This window comes from Oppia nitens, unplaced genomic scaffold, assembly GCF_028296485.1.
Source record: "Oppia nitens isolate AA-2021 unplaced genomic scaffold, nextdenovo-longstitch-racon4-pilon3 scaffold6_pilon_pilon_pilon, whole genome shotgun sequence".
NCBI classification, from domain to species: Eukaryota; Metazoa; Arthropoda; class Arachnida; order Sarcoptiformes; family Oppiidae; genus Oppia; species Oppia nitens.
In genome coordinates this window covers 5,427,501-5,451,525 of record NW_026533250.1, presented here as the reverse complement: position 1 = coordinate 5,451,525, position 24,025 = coordinate 5,427,501, and the positions used below count along the sequence as shown (strand labels likewise).

Below are 24,025 nucleotides of genomic sequence, written 5' to 3'. Positions count from 1 at the left end.
TAAATTAATTCGACTACAAAATTTAGTAATAATTTAATTAATTAATTTTTATAAAAAAAAGTTATATGTCTTTACGTCAATTTTGCAAATAATTAATAACCATATGTTGTATTTGTAAGCAATTTTTTTATATAAAAGTGTTATTTAATATTCAAAAATAAAAACTTGTAGTATTTGCTTGTTTTTTGAAATGATTTAAAAAAAAATTCTAATTAATTATTAAAAAATATAATAATAATAATAATAATAATAATAATAATAATAATAATAATAATAATAATAACTGTTAATTTAATCAATTAATCGATTTATTTATATATATAAAAGTTATTTTTGTATATTTTTAACACATCTATTGTTTTATTGAATTTTTTACAATTTTTTTAATTATGTTAAATTAATGTTAAACTATAATATTAAATATAATAATACTAATATCTGTATATATATAAAATACGTGTTTTCTAGTTAGTACTGTACAAACAAATATATAGTTGGTTTTAATTTAATATATTTCTTTTAGTTTGTCTCTCATTTGATCGGTTCCGACATCATTGGCCAGCACTGGATAGTAGTCTTGTTCACTGATACCGCAGTTGTTTATCTTAGACCGGGACAATCTTACAAAGCCACCTTCACCCCAATTTTCGCCCCAACTGTCCCCACACACACACCCAGTCAAACGGGTATCAAATAATTAAAAAATAAATAAATAACTAATTTATTTGATATCTAATCATATCAGTGTCTAATTATACTATCATTTAAAAATCTATATCAATATATATATATATATATATAGTATAGTATAGTAGTAACTAATGATATACCTGTTTTTTACTATGAAATACTCGGGCGTATAACCGACAGCAACCATATAATGAGTGATATTATTGATACAAAATGGTTCTTCATATATACCGGATCTTAGTTTGTTGTTATTATTGTTGTTTTAAATAATATATAATTAAAAGAAAAAAAATTAATTTATGTTAATACAGTACTAAATATATGTATAATAATAATAATAATAATAATAATAATAATAATAATAATAATAATAATAATAATAATAATAATAATAATAATAATAATAATAATAATAATAAGTAGTAGTAGTAGTAGTAGTAGTAGTAGTAGTTGTAGTAGTAGTAGTAGTAGTAGTGTAGTAGTAGTAGTAATAATAATAATAATAATAATAATACCAATTAAATTGCTACTCATATATACTTTCTAATATTGTATATAGTGTTAACAAAAAATTATTTGTAATTTATTATATAAAGTTAATTATTGACAGTAATGTATAGTATTAGTGATAATAAAATAATATTAATTAGTAATACCTATAATTCATAAAATTTAGGTTTGCTTCAAAGCTAACAGTGACCGGTCCGTGTCTATAGATAGCTGACACCAATTCATCGTCGGCTCCGGTAGTTATACGATTGACTTCTTTAATGTCGACATTGATTCGCATATTATTATTAAACTGGCAGTAGTTGGGCTGAATGTGTCAATTGAATTAATTAATTATATATATATATAAATATATTCATATAAATAAAAATAATAATTATTTTTCTTATAAATTACAAATGTAATTATTATTGATAATATATTCAACAACAAAAAAACATATATATATATATATATAAATATAACTAACTATTCCAGTATATGGATATGTATTGTATGTATTGAGTTGATTAGCTGATTGTACATATTCAAAGGCATCTTTACTACTACCTAATAAATATATATATTTAAAAAATATAAATATTTATTAATTAATTATTATACAGAATAATAATAATAATAATAATAATAATAATAATAATAATAATAATAATAATAATAATAATATTAATAATAATAATAACTATAATACAGACCTCCTTCGCAACCTTCCGTTCCGTATTCACGGGAACAGTCGATCAGATTTTGTTGACTTAATATCAATTGATTATTTGGATCAAAGTTTCCCTCATAAATCTGAACCTTCATTAGATGACCTAATAATAATAGGATAGGTTTATCAATAATAATAATAATTATTATTATTATTAAAATAAATTAATCTATAGCTTTAATTGAAATAAATTATTATTATTATTATTATTTACTTTCCAATACAGATGCCGATGCAAAACTCCAACACGAACCACAATTTCCCTAAAAATTTATTTTCAAAAAAAAAATTAAATAAATTATATATGAAAATTCAATATATAGATAAAATTATGCTTTATCAATATTATTGTCAATATATTATAATCTATTATTATTATTATTATTATTATTATTATAAAATAAATCATACATTTTTTATTAGTTACTATATTTTTCTATTATAATTTATACTCTAATATAATATTTAAAAAAATCATCTAATCTTATATAAAATATATTATAAAGTTAGAAATAAATGTATTTATAGTTAATATCTATTAAATTCTATAATAAATTGTTTATTTAATTTAATTAATTTAAATATGAAAAATCTTTTTGTTTGTTTGTGTGAAAATTTCTACAATAATATATATATATATATATATTATTATATAAATTTTACAATATTTTTATCTTTATATCTACTGTACTATTAGTTTAAATTAATTTTACATTTATTAAATTAGTTAAAAAATAATAAAATAATATGAGTCATAAATAAATATTAAAATAATACATATATTTACTCTCTCTCTCTCTCTCTCTCTCTCTCTCTATATATATATATATATATATATAATATACTGTATAATGACTATAAATTAATATAATTAGATATTTTTTGATACCTGATTTATTGATGGTGTTACTATACCATACTTTCTCCAATCCCATTCAAGTGGTATATTATTGTCATCATAGTTTGAAGCTTATTGTACAAAAATATATATATAATGATTATAGTAAAAATTAATTAATTAATTAATCAATCAATCAATTTGATAGCACCCGAGTTATAATATAAGTGACTACTGTAGTATACAATATATAAATAATGTATAAACTACTGTATAATATAAATCTTAGGCAAAATTAGTAATATTTGTTATTTTTAATCAACAATAAAATAATGGGGGGATGGGAGGGGAGTTTGGTTTAAGTTTTAGTTATCAATGTAATCGTTTTTTTAAAAAAAATCTATACAATCTGAGCTCAGGGAGGGAGGGAATGAATGATTGGAATAATACTTACAAAATTTTTGTCTAAAATGTTTTACATTAGAGAGAGAGAGAGAGAGAGAGAGAGAGAGAGAGAGAAGAGAGAGAAAGAGAGAGAGCATACATACATTTAAGCATTTTATCAAATTTTATTTTCTTTGTCTTATTTCTTGCAATTGGTCTTTTAAAACCAAATTTTTGTTTTTGTATTTCTGGCCATTTCTTTGATGTTTTTTTTAAAATAAAATAAAATAATGATAACAATTTAAAAATAAAATAAAAAAGTAATTTAACATAAAATTAAGATAATCTATAACATATATCATCCACATATATTATTTTTTAAAATATTTAAATCAAAATTAATTAATTAATATATAAATATATAGGACAAACCATATCTGACATTTCATTGATACCCTGTGTATAATGGGAACAGTCGTCGGCGTTGTGTTTATTAATCGATACAATCGTTTGCTTGAATATACCGACCCTTTCTATCTCTTCCTCTTTGGTTTTATATGTTTTGTTGAACAATGTCTTTAAATTACACAAACACCACAAAAATTAAATATTAATAATAATTATTATAAAATAGTTTTGTTTTTGTAATATTTAACAAAATAATAATAATAATAATACAAACTTTATAATTATTGTAAAACGGTATAATTTGTGATGAATTTTGTACATCAAGTTTAGTTAAGTCATAGTTGAGAAAAGCTTTAATTTCAGTATCATTTTTTGGTGCTAAATAAACATATATATCAATATATATATATATATATATATAAATATTATAGATAATAATTATTAATATATAATTGATAGGACATAATAATAATAATAATTGTAATTTTTTTAATTATTTTTAAATACCTATAAAATTATTTTTTTTAGTATTTCTACCACCAAGAAGCTTAGTTGGTTTAAGTCTATAATTTTCAAATTTTCCAAATTCAAGTTTATGACGGCCGGGTAGGTTTAGGCCCAGATTTTTGAAGTGATTGTTAAGTGGTTTGTTATTATTAATAATATTTGGTTTCTGATGAGATAAATCCGATAGCATTAGTATTATTGTTATTAATACTAATACTAATAATTGATTTGAACTAATAAGTGAAAACTTCATTTTCTTTTTAGTTTTATTTATTATAAAATATAATAAATAAAATATATTAATTAACACGATTTACTGATTTTAAGTGTGTTTACTTAAAATAAAATATATATATTGTTTAATAAATTTTTAATAAATTAATTGGACTACAAAATAATTAATTTAAATTAATTTATTTTAAAAAAGTTATATATTTTTTACGTCAATTTTGCAAATAATTAATAACCATATGTTGTATTTGTAAGTAATTTTTTTATATAAAAGTGTTATTTAATATTCAAAAATAAAAACTTGTAGTATTTGCTTGTTTTTTTGAAATGATTTAAAAAAATTTTACTTAATTATTAAAAAAATATATACACGTACACAAAAAAAAATTTAATTATACTGTAGTTATTAATTATGTAATACATACCCGACATATATCAGTGTCCAGCACTGGTATAATAATAATAGCATACCCTTAGACCTGTTTAAACCAATTAATTAGCCAATTATCTGAGCATAAAATTGTGACCCAACTGTTTCCTAAAACTGTGAAATCAAATAATTTTTTTCAAAAAAATATACAAACAAAATAGTTATATATGTACATATTTTTTTTATTAATTAAATTTATCATTTACATTTTAGTTAATTTACATGTTATTTTTAAAATATTTTTAAAGTAAACTAACAAAAAATAGGTTTTTGCAAATTTTCTAATGGATATATCAAAATAAAAAAAATTAATAAAAAAGTAGTCTAGTAGATTTTATATAAATTATATAATCACAAGAAAAAAACTGTGGTAGGTTATATATAATATTATTATAATTATTAAATAATTATTATTATTAATATTATATATATAATAGATAGATAAATATATTATATTATTTTATAATATAATATGTATATATAATATATATTAATTACAATTATTTTACTTGTATTCAAATAGTCTAACCATATGTTGTGTCTGGAAATGATTTTGTTTTATATAAAAAAAATAATGATATTTAATATTCAAATTAAACATAAAAGTAATTTTCGTATTTTCTAATTGATATCAAAATTTTAATTGTAATTAATTAAATAAAATACATATATAAATCTATATAAACTTAAACGCAAAACTACAGTATTATTATTATTATTATTAAGTTTAACTGTAGTTATAAACTATATAATATACAATATAAACAGATTAGTTAATTAGTTAATTATTAATAATTAGATTTTTTTAATTAGTTTGTCTTTGATTTTATCAGTTGTGATATCATTGGCCAGCAATGGATAATAGCATTGTTCAGAAACACCACAATTGTTAGTCTTAGATCTGGACACTCTTATATAGCCATCTTCACCCCAATGTGTGCCCCAACTACTCCGCCCCCCAAACCGGTATCAAATAATACAAACAAACAAAAAATAATACAAATTAATTAACAACATTATTGTTAATATTATTTAAAATCATATTAAATTGTATATTATATTAATATATATATATATGATTTAGATTATTATATAATAAATATGATATAGAATCTATATTATAGATATTATAGGCTATTATTTTGTAACTATATTATGTGTATGTGTATTATATGTATGTGTATTATATGTATGTGTATTATATGTATGTGTATTATATGTATGTGTATTATATGTATGTGTATTATATGTATGTGTATTATATGTATGTGTATTATATGTATGTGTATTATATGTATTTGTATATATTATATGTGTGTATATATATATACCTGTTTTTTATTATGAAATAGTCTGGATCATAACCAACTGCAACCACTGCATGATTAATATCACTGGCATTACATTCAACATCATTGAAAATACCGTTTCTTATTTTTTCGTTGTTTTCATATAAATTAAATTATAAAATCATAAAAATTAGAGTTTAAAAAACAATATATATATATATATATATTATAGTCATTTATTCATATAGTCATACAAATTAATAATAATATTTATGATACTTATATTTATAAAACATTGGTGTCGCGTGTATGCCCACAGATACCGGTCCGTGTTTATAGATAACAGTCGCCAGTTCCTCGTCATCGCCCGAATCAATACGTATGATATCCTTAATGTCTAAATCGATTCGCTTTTCTTTATTATATTTACAATCGACCGGCTGTTTGCAAATTAGTTAATTAATTAATTAATCTATTAGTTAGTTAATCTAATTAATTAATTTTTATTGTTTATAATATAAATCCCCACCCATATACATTTACATACACACACACTCAAATACACACACACACACACTCACATACACACACTCACATACATACATACATACATACATACATACATACATAMATACACATACACATACACATACACATACACATACACATACACATACACATACACATACACATACACATACACATACACATACACATACACATACACATACACATACAGAAACATACACAAACACAAACACATATACACACTATATAATTGTAACTAAATATAAAATATAACTAACTTTATTAATATATGGATAATCTTTAACATTATTGAGTCCTTTAATTTTCTGTACGTATTCAAAGGCCATTCGAGTACTGCCTAAATAAATAAATAAATAATAATAATATATTAAATAGGATTTAGTAAATGTATTGATTAAAAATGTAATTAATATTAAAAAACAAAATTTCTAATCATTTTCTATTTACTTAAGTTTTTATTTACTTTTTATTTCAATAGTAATTATTATTTTTTAAAAAAAGATAATAACAAAATTATTTAAAGTATTATAATAATAATAATAATAGGTTTCATACGGACCTCCATCACAACCAAGGGTTCCGAAACTAGCGGAACAGTCGATCAGATTTTGTTCACTTAATGTCAATTGATTTTTCGGATCAAACTTTCCATCAGAAATCTGAACCTTCATTAAATGACCTAATGGTTAGATTTAATTAATTAATTAATTATTATTATTATTAATAGTTTATATTAGAAAACAAAACAAAAATAATTGAATAGTTATTTTCAGGTAATTTACTTTCCAGTGTAGCAATCGATGCAAAACTCCAACAACAACCACAGGTATCCTTTAATTAAAAAAACATTTATATATAATATTTATTACTATTTTTGGTATTTTTTGTTACAATTAATAAACATAAGTATTATTATTATTATTAGTAGTAGTAGTGGTAGTAGTGGTAGTAGTGGTAGTAGTAGTAGTGATAGTAGTAGTAGTAGTAGTAGTAGTAGTAGTAGTAGTAGTAGTAGTAGTAGTAGTAGTAGTAATAATAATAGTAGTAGTAGTTGTTGTTGTTGTATTTTAATTAATAATTAAATATATATATATATATATATACCTGTATATATATTTATTTATATAGGTATATTTATAAATAAAACATGTAAATAAATTAAATTATAAGTTATACAGTAGCTTATAACTTATATCAATATACTGTATATACTTGTATATATATTGATATACAGTATATACTGTATATTATAATAAATATTATTAAGTTATAAATACTTGATGTCTGGCTGGTGTTACTATACCATACTTTCTCCAATCCCATTCAATGGGTATATTAGTATTAGTTGTATTGTCATTTGATTCAAGTGATGCTAAAATTTATAAAATATAATTACAATTAAATAGATAAATAAATAAATAAATAACAAACAAACAAACAAACAAACAAACAATTTGCTAAATAATAGACTAATAAGTAATGATAGTATAACTTATATACTGTACAATACTCAGACAAAACTATATGAACTTTTAATAGCAAATAAAACTTTTTTTTTATTAATTATTACTTAAAATTTAAAGATATTTAATGAATGTTTTGTTAATGTTTGCTGAGATTATTAATATTAAATTAAATACTTAAATTAAATCATAAAAGTGTAAAATTTTTGTTGATGTTGTTTTACAATTATTAATAATTTTTTGTTTATTTAAATTTAAAAAAAATAAATAAAAATTAACAAGTATTACTTAAATTTTTTATCCAACTATCAAATGTCATTTATATATTTTTAATTATATTATTATATTGACATTATATAACTTTATATATAATATATATATTATTTATGTTATATTTACTGTATAGTAGTTTATACATACATTTAAGCATTTTTTCTTTAGGTTTATCTTTAATTAAACCCAATTTATGTTTTTTAATTTCTTCCAATGTCTTTTAATTTATTATTTATTTCGATGACATAAAAATAAAAATTAAATAAAATATTTATTTAAAAAAAATCAATATTAATTAATTAATATATGATAGCAAATAGAGATGGGCAAATAGAAATTTCTAATAGACACTTTTAGTAAATTTCAATATGAATATATTTCAATATTTCTATAGAAATTTTATTTTATTATTATACTATTGAATCGCATAAATCAATAGCTATTGTAATACAATTTATAATACATTAATGTGACAATACACACACACACACACACACACACACACACACACACACACACATATATATATATATATATATATATACATACAAACGGGATCCCTATATACATAAATAGTTTTGTAAAATTTTATTAATCATTTAATTATATTTTTAGTTTAATATAATTAAAAAATAGATTAATTTTTACTTAAAATTATTAATTAATATACTACAACTAATAATAATAATACTTAATTATTACTTTCAAATTAAAATATAATGTTAAAGAATAACTAATATCTATTGAACTAAATTTACATGATGATCACAAAAATTTATTTTAGAATATTTCTAGAAATATTTCAATTATTTTTAGAAATTTCTCTATTATTTTTAGAAAATTCTCTATTATTTTTAGAAAATTCTCTATTATTTTTAGAAATTTCTCTATTATTTTTAGAAATTTCTCTATTATTTTTAGAAAATTCTCTATTATTTTTAGAAATTTCTCTATTATTTTTAGAAAATTCTCTATTATTTTTAGAAAATTCTCTATTATTTTTAGAAAATTCTCTATTATTTTAGTTATTTCTCTATTATTTTACAATATTCTCCTTTTTAGAAATTTCTAATTATTTTTTTGTTGCCAACCCTTATAACATATTTAGTATTTTWTATATATATGTTTGTATCAGATCATAGATTTTTATTACATTAAATACATTTTTTTAATTACTAACCATATCTGACATTTCATTGATACCCTGTGTATAATGATAACAGTCGTTGGCGTTGTGTTTATTAATCGCAACAATTGTTTGCTTGAATATACCGACCCTTTCTATCTCTTCCTCTTTGGTTTTATATGTTTTGTTGAACAATGTCTTTAAATTACACAAACAAACAAACAAATAAAAAATAATTAAATTTAAATATTAATAATAATACTAATACTAATAATACAAACTTTATAATTATTGTAAAACTTGATAATTTGTGTTGAATTTTGTATATCAAGTTTAGTTAAGTCATAGTTGAGAAAAGTATTAATTTCAATATCTTTTTTTGTTGGTGTAAAAAAACCTATATATTAATAAATAAATAAATAAATTATATATATATAGAAAAATTACTAATATAATTGATGTGATTAATAATAATAATAATAATAATATTTGTAAATTAATTGATAATAATTAAAATTTATATATATATATATATATATATACCTATAAAATTACTTTTTTTAGTATGTTTACCATTAACTGATCCACTATTTAATTTAAGTCTAATATTTTGAAATTTATCAAATTCAAGTTTATGACGGCCGGGTAGGTTTAGGGTCAGGTTCTGGTAGTGTTGATAGTTAACTGGGTTTTTCGATGAATAAGTTTGTTTTGTTTTGACGCCAATCAAATGCGACCTTACAATCAAATTGTTAGGCAAACTATTATTATTATTAWTATTAATAATATTATTAATAATATTTAGTTTCTGATGAGATAAATCAGTTAGCATTATATTATTAATATTAATTTAAATACTAATAATTGATTTGAACTAATAAGTGAAAACTTCATTTTTTTATTAGTTTTTTTTYATTTATTAATAAAATAAACATTAATTAGATACTATTTACTAATTTAAAAAAATGTGTTTACTTAAATAAAATAAAATATATATATATTTCAATACATACACGTAGACAATATTACTAAAAAAAATTATAAATTAATTATACTATATACTGTACAGTTATTAATTAAGTTTATATTTATATACTATAAATTTATATAATTTTTTTTGAGATTATTTATTTGATCGGTTAGTATCTATAGTTGGCCAGCACTGGGATATATAGCAGCTTTATTCAGCAATAGGACAGTCGTTAACACCGGGGGGGTTAAACCAATTATGTAGACCCACTATCTGACCACAAAAAAAATTATGACCCAATTGTTCCCAAACGGTTAAATCATATAATTAAAAAAACAAACAATAAATTAATACAATTTAATTAGCAAATTATTATTATTTACCAAATTTATTTGTTTTATTATTATCAGTTTTTAAATTAAATATGATTTAGTTTATTTTGTTAAATCTATAAAAATATAGATTTTTTTGTAATTTTAATAACTAAAACAATTATAATAATAACTATAAATTTAATAAATTGATTTAATTATGTTTTTATTATATTTTTAACACGTCAATTATTTTATTAAATTTTTTAAAATTAGTTAATTTACATGTTATTTAATAGTATTTTTTTAAAAAAAAGTAAACACATCAAAAACAGGTATTTGATAATTTTCTAATTAATATATATACTGTATATATATATATATAAATTAATTTATTAAAATACATGTACATCTAAAAATACAGATAGAAACTTAAAAATTGTTATTTTCTAAAAAATAGCCTAGTAGAGTTTATATAAATTTATATTATAATATTATATAATATATAATAATATCTGTAAATTTAGTTTAGTTTTTTGTTTATTTAATTTCAATTTAGTATGTCTATTATGTTATTAGGCCATCACTGGATAAAAAGCACATTTATTACATACTTAAACCGGGATAACCATAACAAAACTATTTTCACCCCTCCCCCCCAAATATATGTGTTTTGAGACTTAATTAATTAATTTTTTTTAAATTAAATATTTTATATATTTTAAAGTAAATATCTTAATTGACTACAAATAAAGTCTTATTCATATATGTTGTGGCTGTAAGTGATTTAAAAAATAAAAATAAATAAATAATTTTTTTATTGTAATATTTAAAATTACTTGTATTTTTTCGTATTTTCTAAATGATATATAAAATTTTAATTGCAACTAATTTAAAAATACACATAAATATATATATATATATATATATATATATATAAACATAAAAGCAAAACTTTATTATTAAGTTTTACTGTAGTTATAAACTAATTTATATACACTATATTATATAAATAGCAAATTAATTTTCTAATATTATTTAATTATTAAAAATTTAATATTTTATTAGTTTGTCTTTGATTTTATCAGTATTGACATTATTGGTCAGCACTGGATAATAGCATTGTTGAGATATACCGCAAGTGTTGACCTTAGACCTGGACACTCTCATGTAGCCATCTTCACCCCACTGTTTACCCCAACTATACGGTATTAAATAATTTAAATATAATAATAATACAAATTAATTAACAATTAATTATTATTATTTAAAATAATATTAAATTTGTTTTCAAATCTATAATAAAGTGTATATTAATATACCGTATATATTTGACGTGTATGTGTATGTGTATGTGTATGTGTATGTGTATGTGTATGTGTATGTGTATGTGTATGTGTATGTGTATGTGTATGTGTATGTGTATGTGTATGTGTATGTGTATGTGTATGTGTATGTGTATGTGTATGTGTATGTGTATGTGTATGTGTATGTGTATGTGTATGTGTATGTGTATGTGTATGTGTATGTGTATGTGTATGTGTATACCTGTTTTTTACAATGAAATAATCTGGATGATAACCAACTGCAACCAATGCATGATTAAGTTCACGGACATCACATTCAACATCACTATATATACCGTTTCTTATTTTTTGTTGTTGTCATTAGTTGTCATATAAATTAAATTTGTAAAATCATTAAAAAAAAAATTTAAAAAGTTTTTAAAAAATCATTCAATTTAAATAATTATATACAGTATATATATATATATTTTATAATCATTTATATGAATCATACAATTTATTATTCATTAATAATAATAATAATATTTATGATACTTATATTTGTGAAATATTGGTGTCGCGTGTATGCCCACAGTTACCGGTCCGTGTGTATAGATAGCGGCCACCAGTTCCTCGTCATCGCCCGATTCAGTACGTATGACATCCTTTATGTCTAAATCGATTCGCTTTTCTTTATTATATTTACAATTTTCCTGCTGTTTATTGAAATTTATTTGAAATTAATTAATTAATTCACTTTTATTGACTATAACATAACCCCCACCCCCTATTCAATCTATCAATATTTTAGACAAATACATAATTAGCAACAAAGCAACAATTATAAGCAATTACAATATCATTTATGACACACACATACACACACATACACACACATACACACACATACACACACATACACACACATACACACACATACACACACACACACACATACACACACATACACACACATACACACACATACACACACATACACACACATACACACACATACACACACATACACACACATACACACACATACACACACATACACACACATACACACACATACACACACATACACACACATACACACACATACACACACATACACACACATACACACACATACACACACATACACACACATACACACACATACACACACATACACACACATACACACACATACACACACATACACACACACACACATACACACACATACACACACATACACACAATTTAAAATAAACTAAAAATTATTACTAACTTTATTAACATATGGATAATCTTTAACATTATTGAGTCCTTTAACATTCTCTACGTATTTAAAGGCCCAAAGAGTATTGCCTAAAAAAATAATAAATAAAATTTATTTAAATAAAATTTTATTAAATGTAAAAATGTAATAAAAATAAACAAAATTTCTAAACATTTTATATGATAGTATTTTTAATTTCCATTTCAATTTTTAAATAATAATTAATAATAATTACTAATAATTTTACTAATACTTAATAATAATTTTAATAATATAATAATAATAATTTTCATACAGACCTCCATCACAACCATTAGGTACGAAATCACGGAAACAGTCGATGAGATTTTGTTCACTAATTTCCAATTGTTTTTTCGGATCAAACTTTCCCTCAGCTATCTGAGCCTTCATCCTATGACCTAATCGTTAGATTCAATATAATAATAATAATAATAATAATAAGCATTATATTATTAAAAAAAAACAAAACAAAAATAATTGAATAGTAATTTTCAGGTAATTTACTTTCCAATACAGAGGCCGATGCAAAACTCCAACACGAACCACAAGTATCCTAAAAAAAACATTTATATGATATATAATATAATAATAATAATAATAATAATTTTTTTGTTGTTGTTGGATTATTATAGTATATTATATAATATATCTAATAATTAATACTATTAAATGTTTGGTATTTTTGTTACAATTAATTAAAAATATTTATACTGTATATATAACAGTAAAATATTTGTATTATAGATATTTTATTAACAAAAAAAAAAGTTATCATGTAACATTTATTAACGATGACTAGACATACCATATAATCAATCTATAAATGTTTGATAATATTACAAATTTAATAAATATCAATATCAATGATAAATTATATTTTAAACTATAGATTACCCAATAAACTATTTTAAATACATACACATATTATTTTGTAATTTAATAATAAAAAACAACAATTTAATTTTTTATTAAAGTTGATAATACAGTAGGTTTGGTATAATAATAATTATTGCCAATTATATATTTAGTTTATACTGTGTGTATAAATAATAATTTATTAATAATATAATTATTAATTTTATAATACCTGAAATCTAACTGGTGTTACTATACCATACTTTCTCCAATCCCATTCAATGGGTATATTAGATGTATTGTCATTGGATGTAAATGATACTGAAATTTTAATAATAATAAATAATTACAATAACAAAAATAAATAATAAATAACAACATATTAAAAATAATTTACTAATACTAGACTATTAAGTGATAGTATATACATTACTATACTATACATTATATACCATATCTATAAAAAAAAATGCAACAAAAAAAAGACAAAAAATAATAATAATATCTTAAAATATAAAATCTAAAAATTTTGTTATTGTTGGACTGTATTAGTTGTTGCTATTAATATTTTTGTTTATTTTTATTATATAAAAAAAATCTTAAAAATTTATAAAACTGATAACAAGTATTATTATTTTTTTTAACAAAATTTTAAAAAAAATTACTATCAAGTGTTATAAACTCAGCATAATATATATATATATATATATATATAGACAATCAATTATATAATAGTATAAAAAATTATGACATATATATACTGTATAGTAGTTTATACATACATTTAAGCATTTTTTCTTTAGGATTATCTGTTATAAAACCAAATCTATGTTTATTAATTTCTTCCCACGTCTTTATTTATTTTTTTTAGTTATTTTCAAACAATTTTTATTTTGATGACAACAAATGTAAATAAATTAAATATAAAAACAAAAAAATTAGTAATAATCATAATAATTACACATATTAAATATTATTATACTATGAGCTCCAATATATATATATATATATAAATTATAGTTTTGTAAAAATTTATTACTCATTTAATTATACTATTAGTTTAATATAATAAAAAAAAATGATTTGATTTTTTTACTTTTATTATTAATTAAATTACAATAACTACTACTACTATTTAACTATTACTTGTAATAAAAAAAAATTCCAGACAGATATTTCTTAAAAAAAAAATTCTAGAAATTTTTCTATTATTTTTTATTATTTCTAGAAATTTATAAATTAATATAATTACTAACCATATCTGACATATCATTGATACCCAGCGTATATTGGGAACAGTCGTCGGCGTTGTGTATATTTATAGCAACAATTGTTTCATTGAATAGACCGACCCTTTCTTCCTCTTCCTCTTTGGTTTTATATGTTTTGTTGAAAAATTTCTTTAAAAAAAAATATTTAAAAAAAATAATAAAAATATTAATTTTTTTTATATATAATATCTATAATATTCTAACAATTAACATTATTAATAATAATAATAATACAAACTTTATAATCATTGTAAAAAGTTTTAATTTGTGTTGAATTTTGTACATCAAGTTTAGATAAGTCATAGTCGATGATAGTATTATTTTGAATATCTTTTTTTAAAAAAGCATATATATATATATTAATTAATTAATATTGAAAAATATTATAATCAATAATATCTTATAATTTAATTATAATCATAATTTAATGTAAAACAAAATTGTTTACTAATTATAATAATAATAAAATTTATATATATATTATTTTAATATTAATTGTAATTAATTTAATATTATAATACAATATATAACATACTTTTTACAGTATTTTTATCAAATATTTTAGCTCTAAGAGTAAGATTAATTTTTTGAAATTTATCAAATAATATTTTATCCCGGAAAGTTTGTTTGGTTGATTTTGTTGAATCATTTATTGATGATTGATGAGACAAATCCGATAACAATATTATTATTATTATTAATAATATTATTAATAATAATTGATTAACAAAATCAAACGAAAACTTCATTTTATTTTTTTGTTGTTGATTGTTTTATTAGTTAAAAGTTAAAGTTTTAGTTATTTTCAAATAAAATTAAACCATATGTTCTCTCTCTCTCTCTCTCTCTCTCTCTCACTCACTCACTCACTCACTCACTCACTCACTCACTGTATGTGTGTGTTGTCTGAGTGATTTGATAGCAATTATTAAATAAAATTAAATATTGAATAGTAAGGTAATATTAAACTAAATATTAAAGCTAATTAATTATTAATGATTTATTAATTGGTAATTAATTTCAAAATACATATAACTTTTTCATCAACATACTGTACATCATTGAAAACATTAATTAATTATACTATAGTAATAATTTTTTTTCAATAATAAAATAAACTACAATTACAGTAAATTTATTTATTAATATTAATATTTAGCTAATTATTTAATTTTTCTTTAGTTTGTCTTTGATTTTATCAGTTTCGACAGCATTGGTCATCACTGGATAATATGATTGTTCAAAAAGACCGCAATTTTCTGCAACCTTAGCCCTGGACACCCTTATGTAGCCGTCTTCACCCCACTCTTGGCCCCAACTGTTGTACTCAACAAAAAAAATAAAATAAAAAATAAAACAATTAGCAAATTATTATTAAATCATACAATTATATGCTCAGTTTGTTTATCTATGTGTGTGTATATATGAGTGTATGTGTACCGGATTATCCATATTATGCAATTGTTAGTAATTATTTTTATTAATTGTTTGTGTATTGTGTGTATGTGTGAGTGTGTTTGATACTAAATATACTAATATTAATATCAAAAACACCTTTTTAATAAAAATTATGTATGTGTGTATGTATGTGTGTATGTATGTGTGTATGTATGTGTGTATGTATGTGTGTATATATGTGTGTATTTGTATTACCTGTTTTTTAGTATAAAATAATCGGCAGTATAACCAACAGCAGTCATATAATGATTAATATTTTTGGCAATACATTTAGGATCTTCAAATAAGCCGTTTCTTATATTGTTTTTGTAATAAAATACATAATATAAATAAAACAAAATTAGTTAAAATAGCATTATTAAGTAATAACTAATAATTTATAAGTGATATAAACTATATTGAAATTAATTAAAATAATAATTCAAATTAAATTGATTAATGGAAAAATTTTTACTTTTCCTTGAGTTTTATTTTCAAAAAAAATAATAATAATAGTTATATAAAATCCTAAAATATTATTTAAAAATCCTAAAATTAAAAATCTTGTTTAACCCCCTCCCCCCGCCCCTGATATACTGTATATCTACCGTATACTGTATAATATAGTTTGAATTTTGAAAAAAAAATTTCTGGAACTTTTAGCTGAATAAAATTTTTGAATATAAAATTTTTTAAAAATTATAATTAAAAATTGTTTAAATACTTATAATTTTTAAAATTTTTTTTGGTTGTATGAAAGCTAACAGTAGTCGGTCCGTGATTATAGATAGTCGACACCAATTCATCCTCACTATCGATGCTTTGACTTTCTTTTACTTCAATATTAACTAATTTTTCTTTATTTAACTGACAGCTGCTGCTGACCTATAATTTTTTTTTTAATTTAAATTAAATTTAATTAATTTTTTTTATATAAAAATATATATATAAATTTGAGTAATGTCAAATAATGCGAAAAATAAAAATAGTCAATAAGAAAAATTAAATAGTTATTGTTTAGTTTGTTTTGTTTTTGTGTTGGTGTTCAAGTAAATTAAAAATAATAATTTAATATTAAATTATGTATTTTATATTTTAAAATAATAATACTAATAATATTAAATCTCTAGATTGAAATGCTAGTAAATTATTGTTATTATTATTATAATTATTATTTTTCTTTAAAATATTTTTTATGGTATAAATTGTTAAATTTATTTTTTTTTTTTAAATTAATTATTACTAACTTTATTAATATATGGATATTCTTTGTCAGTATTGAGTCCTTTACTTTCTTTAAGATAATTAAATGCCATTCGAGTACTGCCTATAAATAAATTTATTATTTATTAGTAATTTAATTGAAATAATTTTTAAATAATAAAGTTTTTGTTGAGTATTTTTTTTATTGTGAATTTAATATTAATTAATAAAAATTTTCTTTAAAATATATAATAATAATAATAATAATAATAATAATAATAACTATAATACAGACCTCCATCGCAACCCTGTGTACCGAAACTACCGGAACAGTCCAACAAATTTTGTTCACTTAATGTCAATTGATTTTTCGGATCAAACTTTCCCTCAGAGATCTGTATTTTCATTAGATAAGCTATTTGTTGGTTTTTTTTGGGGGGGCGGGGAGGGGGGTTTATATGTAAATAAAAAAATTATATTATTATTATGTATATATAAACTGTATATATATATGTATATAATTTTAAAAATAAGTTTTTTGTTTTTTGTTTGTTGTTATTATTATTATTATTACTTACTTTCCAATACAGATACAGATGAAAAACTCCAACACGAACCACAAGTTAGCTAATAAATAAAAATAAAAGTGTCAAGGTATTTTGTTGATGTGATATTTATATAGATTATAGTTTTTTTTAATTTTATAGATAATTATATTTACAATATTTTTTTTTTGATTATTATGTTTAGTTTTTTTGTGGAGATATTAAAGTTAAACATTTTTATTATTATAAAATTTTTATTAATAATAATATTTGTTAATTAAATTTGTAATAAATGGTAAAAATATTTTTCTTAAATATCAACCCCCCAAAAAAACTAAAAACATAATTATAAAAAATTGCAAATAAGATAATTATAATATATATATATATATGTATATGTAAATTAAATCAATATAATTGTTTAACATGTATATTAGTTTAATAATAAATACTTTATATAACTATGTATGATAGTATAGCTACTTAATTAACTTTATTAATTATTATTATTTAAACTAATAACTGATTAGTTGATATATGTATTTTAATTGATTTAATTGATAATATAAAAATTATTTGTTTGTTTGTAACCTGTTTTTTAGGTGGTGTTACAATACCATACTTTCTCCAATCCCATTCAACCGGTATTTTATTAGCGGGTGTTTCGGTTGCCGAATATAATGTTACTGTTAATAATAACAACAATAATAAGTTAATACTATATATATATATACCTGGGCTCAGTTATAGTATATAAAAGTAACTTATTAAATAGATATAGATATATATATATCTGAGAAAAATAGAGAGAGAGAGAGAGAGAGAGAGAGAGAGAGAGAGAGAGAGAGAGAGAGAGAGAGAGAGAGAGTATACATACTTGTAGGCAGTTTGCTTTTTTTGGTCACATTTTCTTTATTTAAACCCAATTTTTGTTTTACAATTTCTGGCCATGTCTTAACATTTTGATCAAAAAAATTTTTCAACAAAAGTAACAATAAATAAAAAATAATAAAACAAATAAACAAAAAAAATCGACTAAAATGTGCAGTAAATAGATAGCCAGTAAAAAAATATTAGTTTTTTTTATGCAGTTATACTTAATAAAAATGTTAATTTATTTACTTAATTATTAGTTAGTTAGGTTAGTTAAGGGGGTTAGTGAGTGGTTGGGTGGGGTGAGGTTGGGTTGGGTGAGGTTGGGTTGGGTTTGGGTCAAGTAATCTTCAATAAAAGTTTCTACTGACTCTCTATAATCTACATTTGTTCCGGGTAAAAAATCAATAATAATAATTATATAATATTTATAACCAAACAGTATATTAATTAATTAATTAATTTGTGGGTAAATGAGATACTATATATATATATATATATATATATATATATAGTATATATAATATTTATAATTACTAACCATATCTGATAATTCATTGATACCCTGTGTATAATGGGAACAGTCATCGGAATTGTGTTCATTAATCGATACAATTGTTTCCTTAAATATATTCATTCGTTCCTCCACTTCATGTTTGGTCTCATATTTTTTGTTGAAATGTTTCTTTAAAATAAATAAATAAATAATAAATAAATAAAATAATTTAACAAAAAAAATAGTTATTAATAATAATTTTCCATTTTAACAATTAAACAACAATTAATTTACTACTACTGTATATAATATTTAACAAAATAATAATAATAATAATAATAATACAAACTGTATAATCATTATAAAATGATACGATTTGTGTCACATTTTTCAAATCAATTTTAGTTAAGTCAAAGTCGATAACAGAAATTTTGTTTTCTAGTGAAACAAAAATTAATTTAAAATTAATTAATATTAAATAATAATAATAAAAATATTTAATTATTCTCATAATTATTTAACTAGTGTTACCCACAAAATTGTTTATATAATTATAATTATTAATTTAAATATAGTTTAAAAACTTACTTTTTAAAATTTATGTATATTATTAAACATTATTAAAAATAACTTAAAATAAAAAATATGATCATGCACATATACATAAACTATTGCTAATTAATGTATTATGTGTAAATTTAGCAAAAAATAACATAAAATATTATTATTTAAAAATTAAGCTAGTAAACTTTTTCATTCAGCCCCTTATATATATATATAAATTTTATATACTATTATAATTTCTATAATAATAATAATAATAATACAATATATATATAATATTTTTATATATTTACTTTTAGGCTTTTCAGTATTTCCAATAATTGTTTTCATATGAAGTTTAATTTCTTCAAAATTATCAAATTTTATTTTTTCGCGCTCAGGTAGGCTAAGCGGCTGTTTTAGATTAGGATATAATTTAATCGGTTCCGACTGATTAGATAAATCCAATACCAATAGTAGTATTAATATTTCAATTAGTAATTGATTTACAATAACAATTGAAAACTTCATTTTCTAATTTATTATATTTTTATTGTATTTTTTTAATTTTTTTTTTAATTAACACAATTTTTTTATTAAATTAGTTGTTTAACTAAATGCATATGTTTTATTTTATGATATTCAATTTTTTTGTACAATTTATTTTAGCAAACATTTTGTTTATTAATGATACGTACTTTACTTGTATTTTTTAGAGTTTGAGCAAATTTCCATAATTAAAATTTTTTAATAATTTTATTCACTAGACACACACAAAATATATTAAAATAWTTTAAWTTTTTTTAATAAACTTAGTGATACCGTTTTAACATGTATAYTYAAACATAATAATAATAAAATGTGTTGTGAATTTGGGGGTGGTCAATAGGTTGTAAATTTCCTATRAATTTTCCCCCACCACCCGGGAAACTTTTATATAAAAATTAATAAAAATAAAACTAGGAAGCAAAATTTGATCGGACCCTACTTTAATTTTGATACATTATTAATAAAAAAAACCATATGGTTGTATTTGTGACTATTAATTTAAAAAAATAATAAAATTTTAAAAAATTCTCTAAATAATCAAAGTTAACTTTAAAGACTTATATATATATGTATATATACTATAATAAAATATTTATTAATAATGTTGACTATTAGTTATATTACTTTTTAAATCAATTTACAAAAAAATAGTAGAATTAATAAATTGTATGTCATTTAAATGCTTTTTATACTATTTTTTATGTGATTAATATTACACAGATAAAGACAAATTGAGTTTATAAGTTATACATATATATTATTTTTTATTATTTAAGTTAATACTTTCCATAGTTTATAAACAAATTTTTTTTAAACTCGTAATAATATTTCAAAATAATTAACTTAAAGCAAGTATTAGTTTATTATTATTATATTAATATTTTTTTAAATTAGTAAAATTAGAAATTAGAAAAATTTTATTTGTAATTAATTTACACATTCACTAAAACTTTTATTAATTATATTCTAGTTATACTATTTTTTTTGTTATACTACTATATTTATATACAGTATATATATACACATTTAATGTAAAATTAATTATACTATAGTAATAATTTTTTTTCAATAATAAAATAAACTACAATTACAGTAAATTTATTTATTAATATTTAGCTAATTATTTAAATTTTCTTTAGTTTATCTTTGATTTTATCAGTTTCGACAGCATTGGTCATCACTGGATAATATGATTGAAAATAAAGACCGCAATTTTCTGCAACCTTAGCCCTGGACACCCTTATGTAGCCGTCTTCACCCCAATCTTGACCCCAACTGTTGTACCCAAAAAATAAATAAATAAAAAATAAAACAATTAGCAAATTATTATTAAATCATATAATTATATGATGTGTATGTGTGTGTATGTGTGTGTATGTGTGTGTATGTGTGTGTATGTGTGTGTATGTGTGTGTATGTGTGTGTATGTGTGTGTATGTGTGTGTATGTGTGTGTATGTGTGTGTATGTGTGTGTATGTGTGTGTATGTGTGTGTATGTGTGTGTATGTGTGTGTATGTGTGTGTATGTGTGTGTATGTGTGTGTGTGTATGTGTGTGTATGTGTGTGTATGTGTGTGTGTGTGTGTGTGTGTGTATGTGTGTGTATGTGTGTGTATGTGTGTGTATGTGTGTGTATGTGTGTGTATGTGTGTGTATGTGTGTGTATGTGTGTGTATGTGTGTGTATGTGTGTGTATGTGTGTGTATGTGTGTATGTGTGTGTATGTGTGTGTATGTGTGTGTATGTGTGTGTATGTGTGTGTATGTGTGTGTATGTGTGTGTATGTGTGTGTATGTGTGTGTATGTGTGTGTATGTGTGTGTATGTGTGTGTATGTGTGTGTATGTGTGTGTATGTGTGTGTATGTGTGTGTATGTGTGTGTATGTGTGTGTATGTGTGTGTATGTGTGTGTATGTGTGTGTATGTGTGTGTATGTGTGTGTATGTGTGTGTATGTGTGTGTATGTGTGTGTATGTGTGTGTATGTGTGTGTATGTGTGTGTATGTGTGTGTATGTGTGTGTATGTGTGTGTATGTGTGTGTATGTGTGTGTATGTGTGTGTATGTGTGTGTATGTGTGTGTATGTGTGTGTATGTGTGTGTGTGTGTGTATGTGTGTATGTGTGTATGTGTGTATGTGTGTATGTGTGTATGTGTGTATGTGTGTGTATGTGTGTGTATGTATGTGTATGTATGTATGTGTCTGTATATTACCTGTTTTTTAGTATAAAATAATCGGCTGTATAACCAACAGCAGTCATATAATGATTAACTCCTTGGGGATTACATAAAGGATCTTCAAATATGCCGCTTCTTATTTTGTTTTTTTTTGTTTTAAATAAAATACATAATATATAAAAATCAAAATTAGTTAAAATAACATTATTAAGTAACAAATTAATTTATAAGTGTGATATCAATTAATATTAATTAATGTAAAAATTTCATACCAGTCCTAAAATTCAAAATCATGTTTAAACACCCTTCCCCCTACCATGATATACTATATATCTACCATATACTGTATGTGTACTTGTATATATAAAGTTTGAATTTTGGAAAAAAACTAAATTTTTTACGAAACCTTAGCTAATTTTTTTTAAATATAATATATTTTATAATTTAAAAATTGTTTAATTACTTATAATTATAAAATTTTTTTTTGGTCGCATGAATGCTGACAGTGACCGGTCCGTGATTATAGATAGTCGACACCAATTCATCCTCACTATCGATGCTTTGACTTTCTTTTACTTCAATATTAACTAATTTTTCTTTATTTAACTGACAGCTGCTGCTGACCTATAATTTTTAAATTAAATTTAATTAATTTTTTTTTTATATAAAACTATTTGATTGTCAAATAATGCAAAAAAAATAGTCAATAAGAAAAATTAAATAGTTATTGTATTGTTTTTGGTGTTCAAGTAAATTAAAATTAATAATTTAAGATTAAATTATGTATTTTATATTTTAAAATAATAC

General features: G+C 20.8%; 5 protein-coding genes across 5 annotated transcripts in view; all 5 read right to left on the bottom strand.

The window, feature by feature from the left end:
- Positions 1-426: 426 nt before the first annotated feature.
- On the bottom strand, positions 427-4,387 carry LOC128962239 (crustapain-like). Its single transcript, XM_054308601.1, has 11 exons — positions 4,050-4,387; positions 3,817-3,920; positions 3,567-3,710; positions 3,299-3,392; positions 2,802-2,881; positions 2,127-2,175; positions 1,896-2,015; positions 1,670-1,749; positions 1,347-1,507; positions 831-926; positions 427-656 (listed from the first exon to the last, which is right to left on the bottom strand). Exons 1-11 carry the CDS (start codon positions 4,300-4,302, stop codon positions 506-508), a joined length of 1,332 nt encoding a protein of 443 aa, XP_054164576.1. The 5' UTR covers positions 4,303-4,387; the 3' UTR covers positions 427-505.
- Positions 4,388-5,505: 1,118 nt separating this feature from the next.
- On the bottom strand, positions 5,506-10,146 carry LOC128962794 (cathepsin L-like). The gene is made up of 11 exons (XM_054309195.1): positions 9,954-10,146; positions 9,692-9,807; positions 9,465-9,608; positions 8,432-8,501; positions 7,826-7,920; positions 7,331-7,379; positions 7,108-7,227; positions 6,806-6,885; positions 6,279-6,439; positions 6,042-6,140; positions 5,506-5,656 (listed from the first exon to the last, which is right to left on the bottom strand). Exons 3-11 carry the CDS (start codon positions 9,474-9,476, stop codon positions 5,506-5,508), a joined length of 837 nt encoding a protein of 278 aa, XP_054165170.1. The 5' UTR covers positions 9,477-9,608; positions 9,692-9,807; positions 9,954-10,146.
- Positions 10,147-11,728: 1,582 nt separating this feature from the next.
- LOC128962248 (cathepsin L-like) lies at positions 11,729-16,082 on the bottom strand. The gene is made up of 11 exons (XM_054308611.1): positions 15,930-16,082; positions 15,633-15,724; positions 15,380-15,523; positions 14,906-14,975; positions 14,356-14,444; positions 13,773-13,821; positions 13,547-13,666; positions 13,257-13,336; positions 12,533-12,693; positions 12,240-12,338; positions 11,729-11,892 (listed from the first exon to the last, which is right to left on the bottom strand). Exons 3-11 carry the CDS (start codon positions 15,389-15,391, stop codon positions 11,745-11,747), a joined length of 828 nt encoding a protein of 275 aa, XP_054164586.1. The 5' UTR covers positions 15,392-15,523; positions 15,633-15,724; positions 15,930-16,082; the 3' UTR covers positions 11,729-11,744.
- A 444-nt stretch (positions 16,083-16,526) lies between these two features.
- On the bottom strand, positions 16,527-21,043 carry LOC128962240 (crustapain-like). The gene is made up of 11 exons (XM_054308602.1): positions 20,806-21,043; positions 20,298-20,386; positions 19,994-20,137; positions 19,457-19,532; positions 19,171-19,265; positions 18,613-18,661; positions 18,330-18,449; positions 18,079-18,158; positions 17,556-17,716; positions 17,048-17,146; positions 16,527-16,712 (listed from the first exon to the last, which is right to left on the bottom strand). The coding sequence occupies exons 1-11, from the start codon at positions 21,020-21,022 to the stop codon at positions 16,562-16,564; spliced, it is 1,281 nt and encodes a 426-aa protein (XP_054164577.1). The 5' UTR covers positions 21,023-21,043; the 3' UTR covers positions 16,527-16,561.
- Positions 21,044-22,164: 1,121 nt separating this feature from the next.
- Positions 22,165-24,025, bottom strand: part of LOC128962793 (crustapain-like) — a 4,707-nt gene continuing 2,846 nt past the window's right edge. The window contains exons 9-11 of the mRNA XM_054309194.1: positions 23,682-23,842; positions 23,255-23,353; positions 22,165-22,315 (exon numbers count right to left, since the gene is read on the bottom strand). Of these exons, the coding sequence (XP_054165169.1) occupies positions 22,165-22,315; positions 23,255-23,353; positions 23,682-23,842 (411 nt within the window). The remainder of the gene's footprint in view (positions 22,316-23,254; positions 23,354-23,681; positions 23,843-24,025) is intronic.

Excerpts from the sequence above, each read along its gene's own strand:
- LOC128962794 (XM_054309195.1), bottom strand. Across the intron at positions 7,380-7,825 it reads TAACACCAGCCAGACATCAA|GATACCTGTGGTTGTTGTTG; the intron begins GTATTTATAACT and ends TTTTAATTAAAG. Across the intron at positions 6,886-7,107 it reads AACCCTTGGTTGTGATGGAG|GCAGTACTCGAATGGCCTTT; the intron begins GTCCGTATGAAA and ends TTATTTATTTAG.
- LOC128962240 (XM_054308602.1), bottom strand. The coding sequence starts at position 21,022 with ATGAAGTTTTCAATTGTTATTGTAAATCAATTACTAATTGAAATATTA. Across the intron at positions 20,138-20,297 it reads CATTTTATAATGATTATACA|AAACATTTCAACAAAAAATA; the intron begins GTTTGTATTATT and ends TTTATTTTAAAG. Across the intron at positions 19,266-19,456 it reads AAAAAGCAAACTGCCTACAA|TAACATTATATTCGGCAACC; the intron begins GTATGTATACTC and ends TATTATTAACAG.
- LOC128962239 (XM_054308601.1), bottom strand. The coding sequence starts at position 4,302 with ATGAAGTTTTCACTTATTAGTTCAAATCAATTATTAGTATTAGTATTA. Across the intron at positions 2,882-3,298 it reads ATTTGATAAAATGCTTAAAT|CTTCAAACTATGATGACAAT; the intron begins GTATGTATGCTC and ends TTGTACAATAAG. Across the intron at positions 1,508-1,669 it reads CATATCCATATACTGGAATA|CCCAACTACTGCCAGTTTAA; the intron begins GTTAGTTATATT and ends TGACACATTCAG.
- LOC128962248 (XM_054308611.1), bottom strand. Across the intron at positions 12,339-12,532 it reads CCAATATTTCACAAATATAA|AAACGGTATATATAGTGATG; the intron begins GTATCATAAATA and ends ACAAAAAATAAG. Across the intron at positions 11,893-12,239 it reads TATTTCATTGTAAAAAACAG|TTGGGGTAAACAGTGGGGTG; the intron begins GTATACACATAC and ends AATACCGTATAG.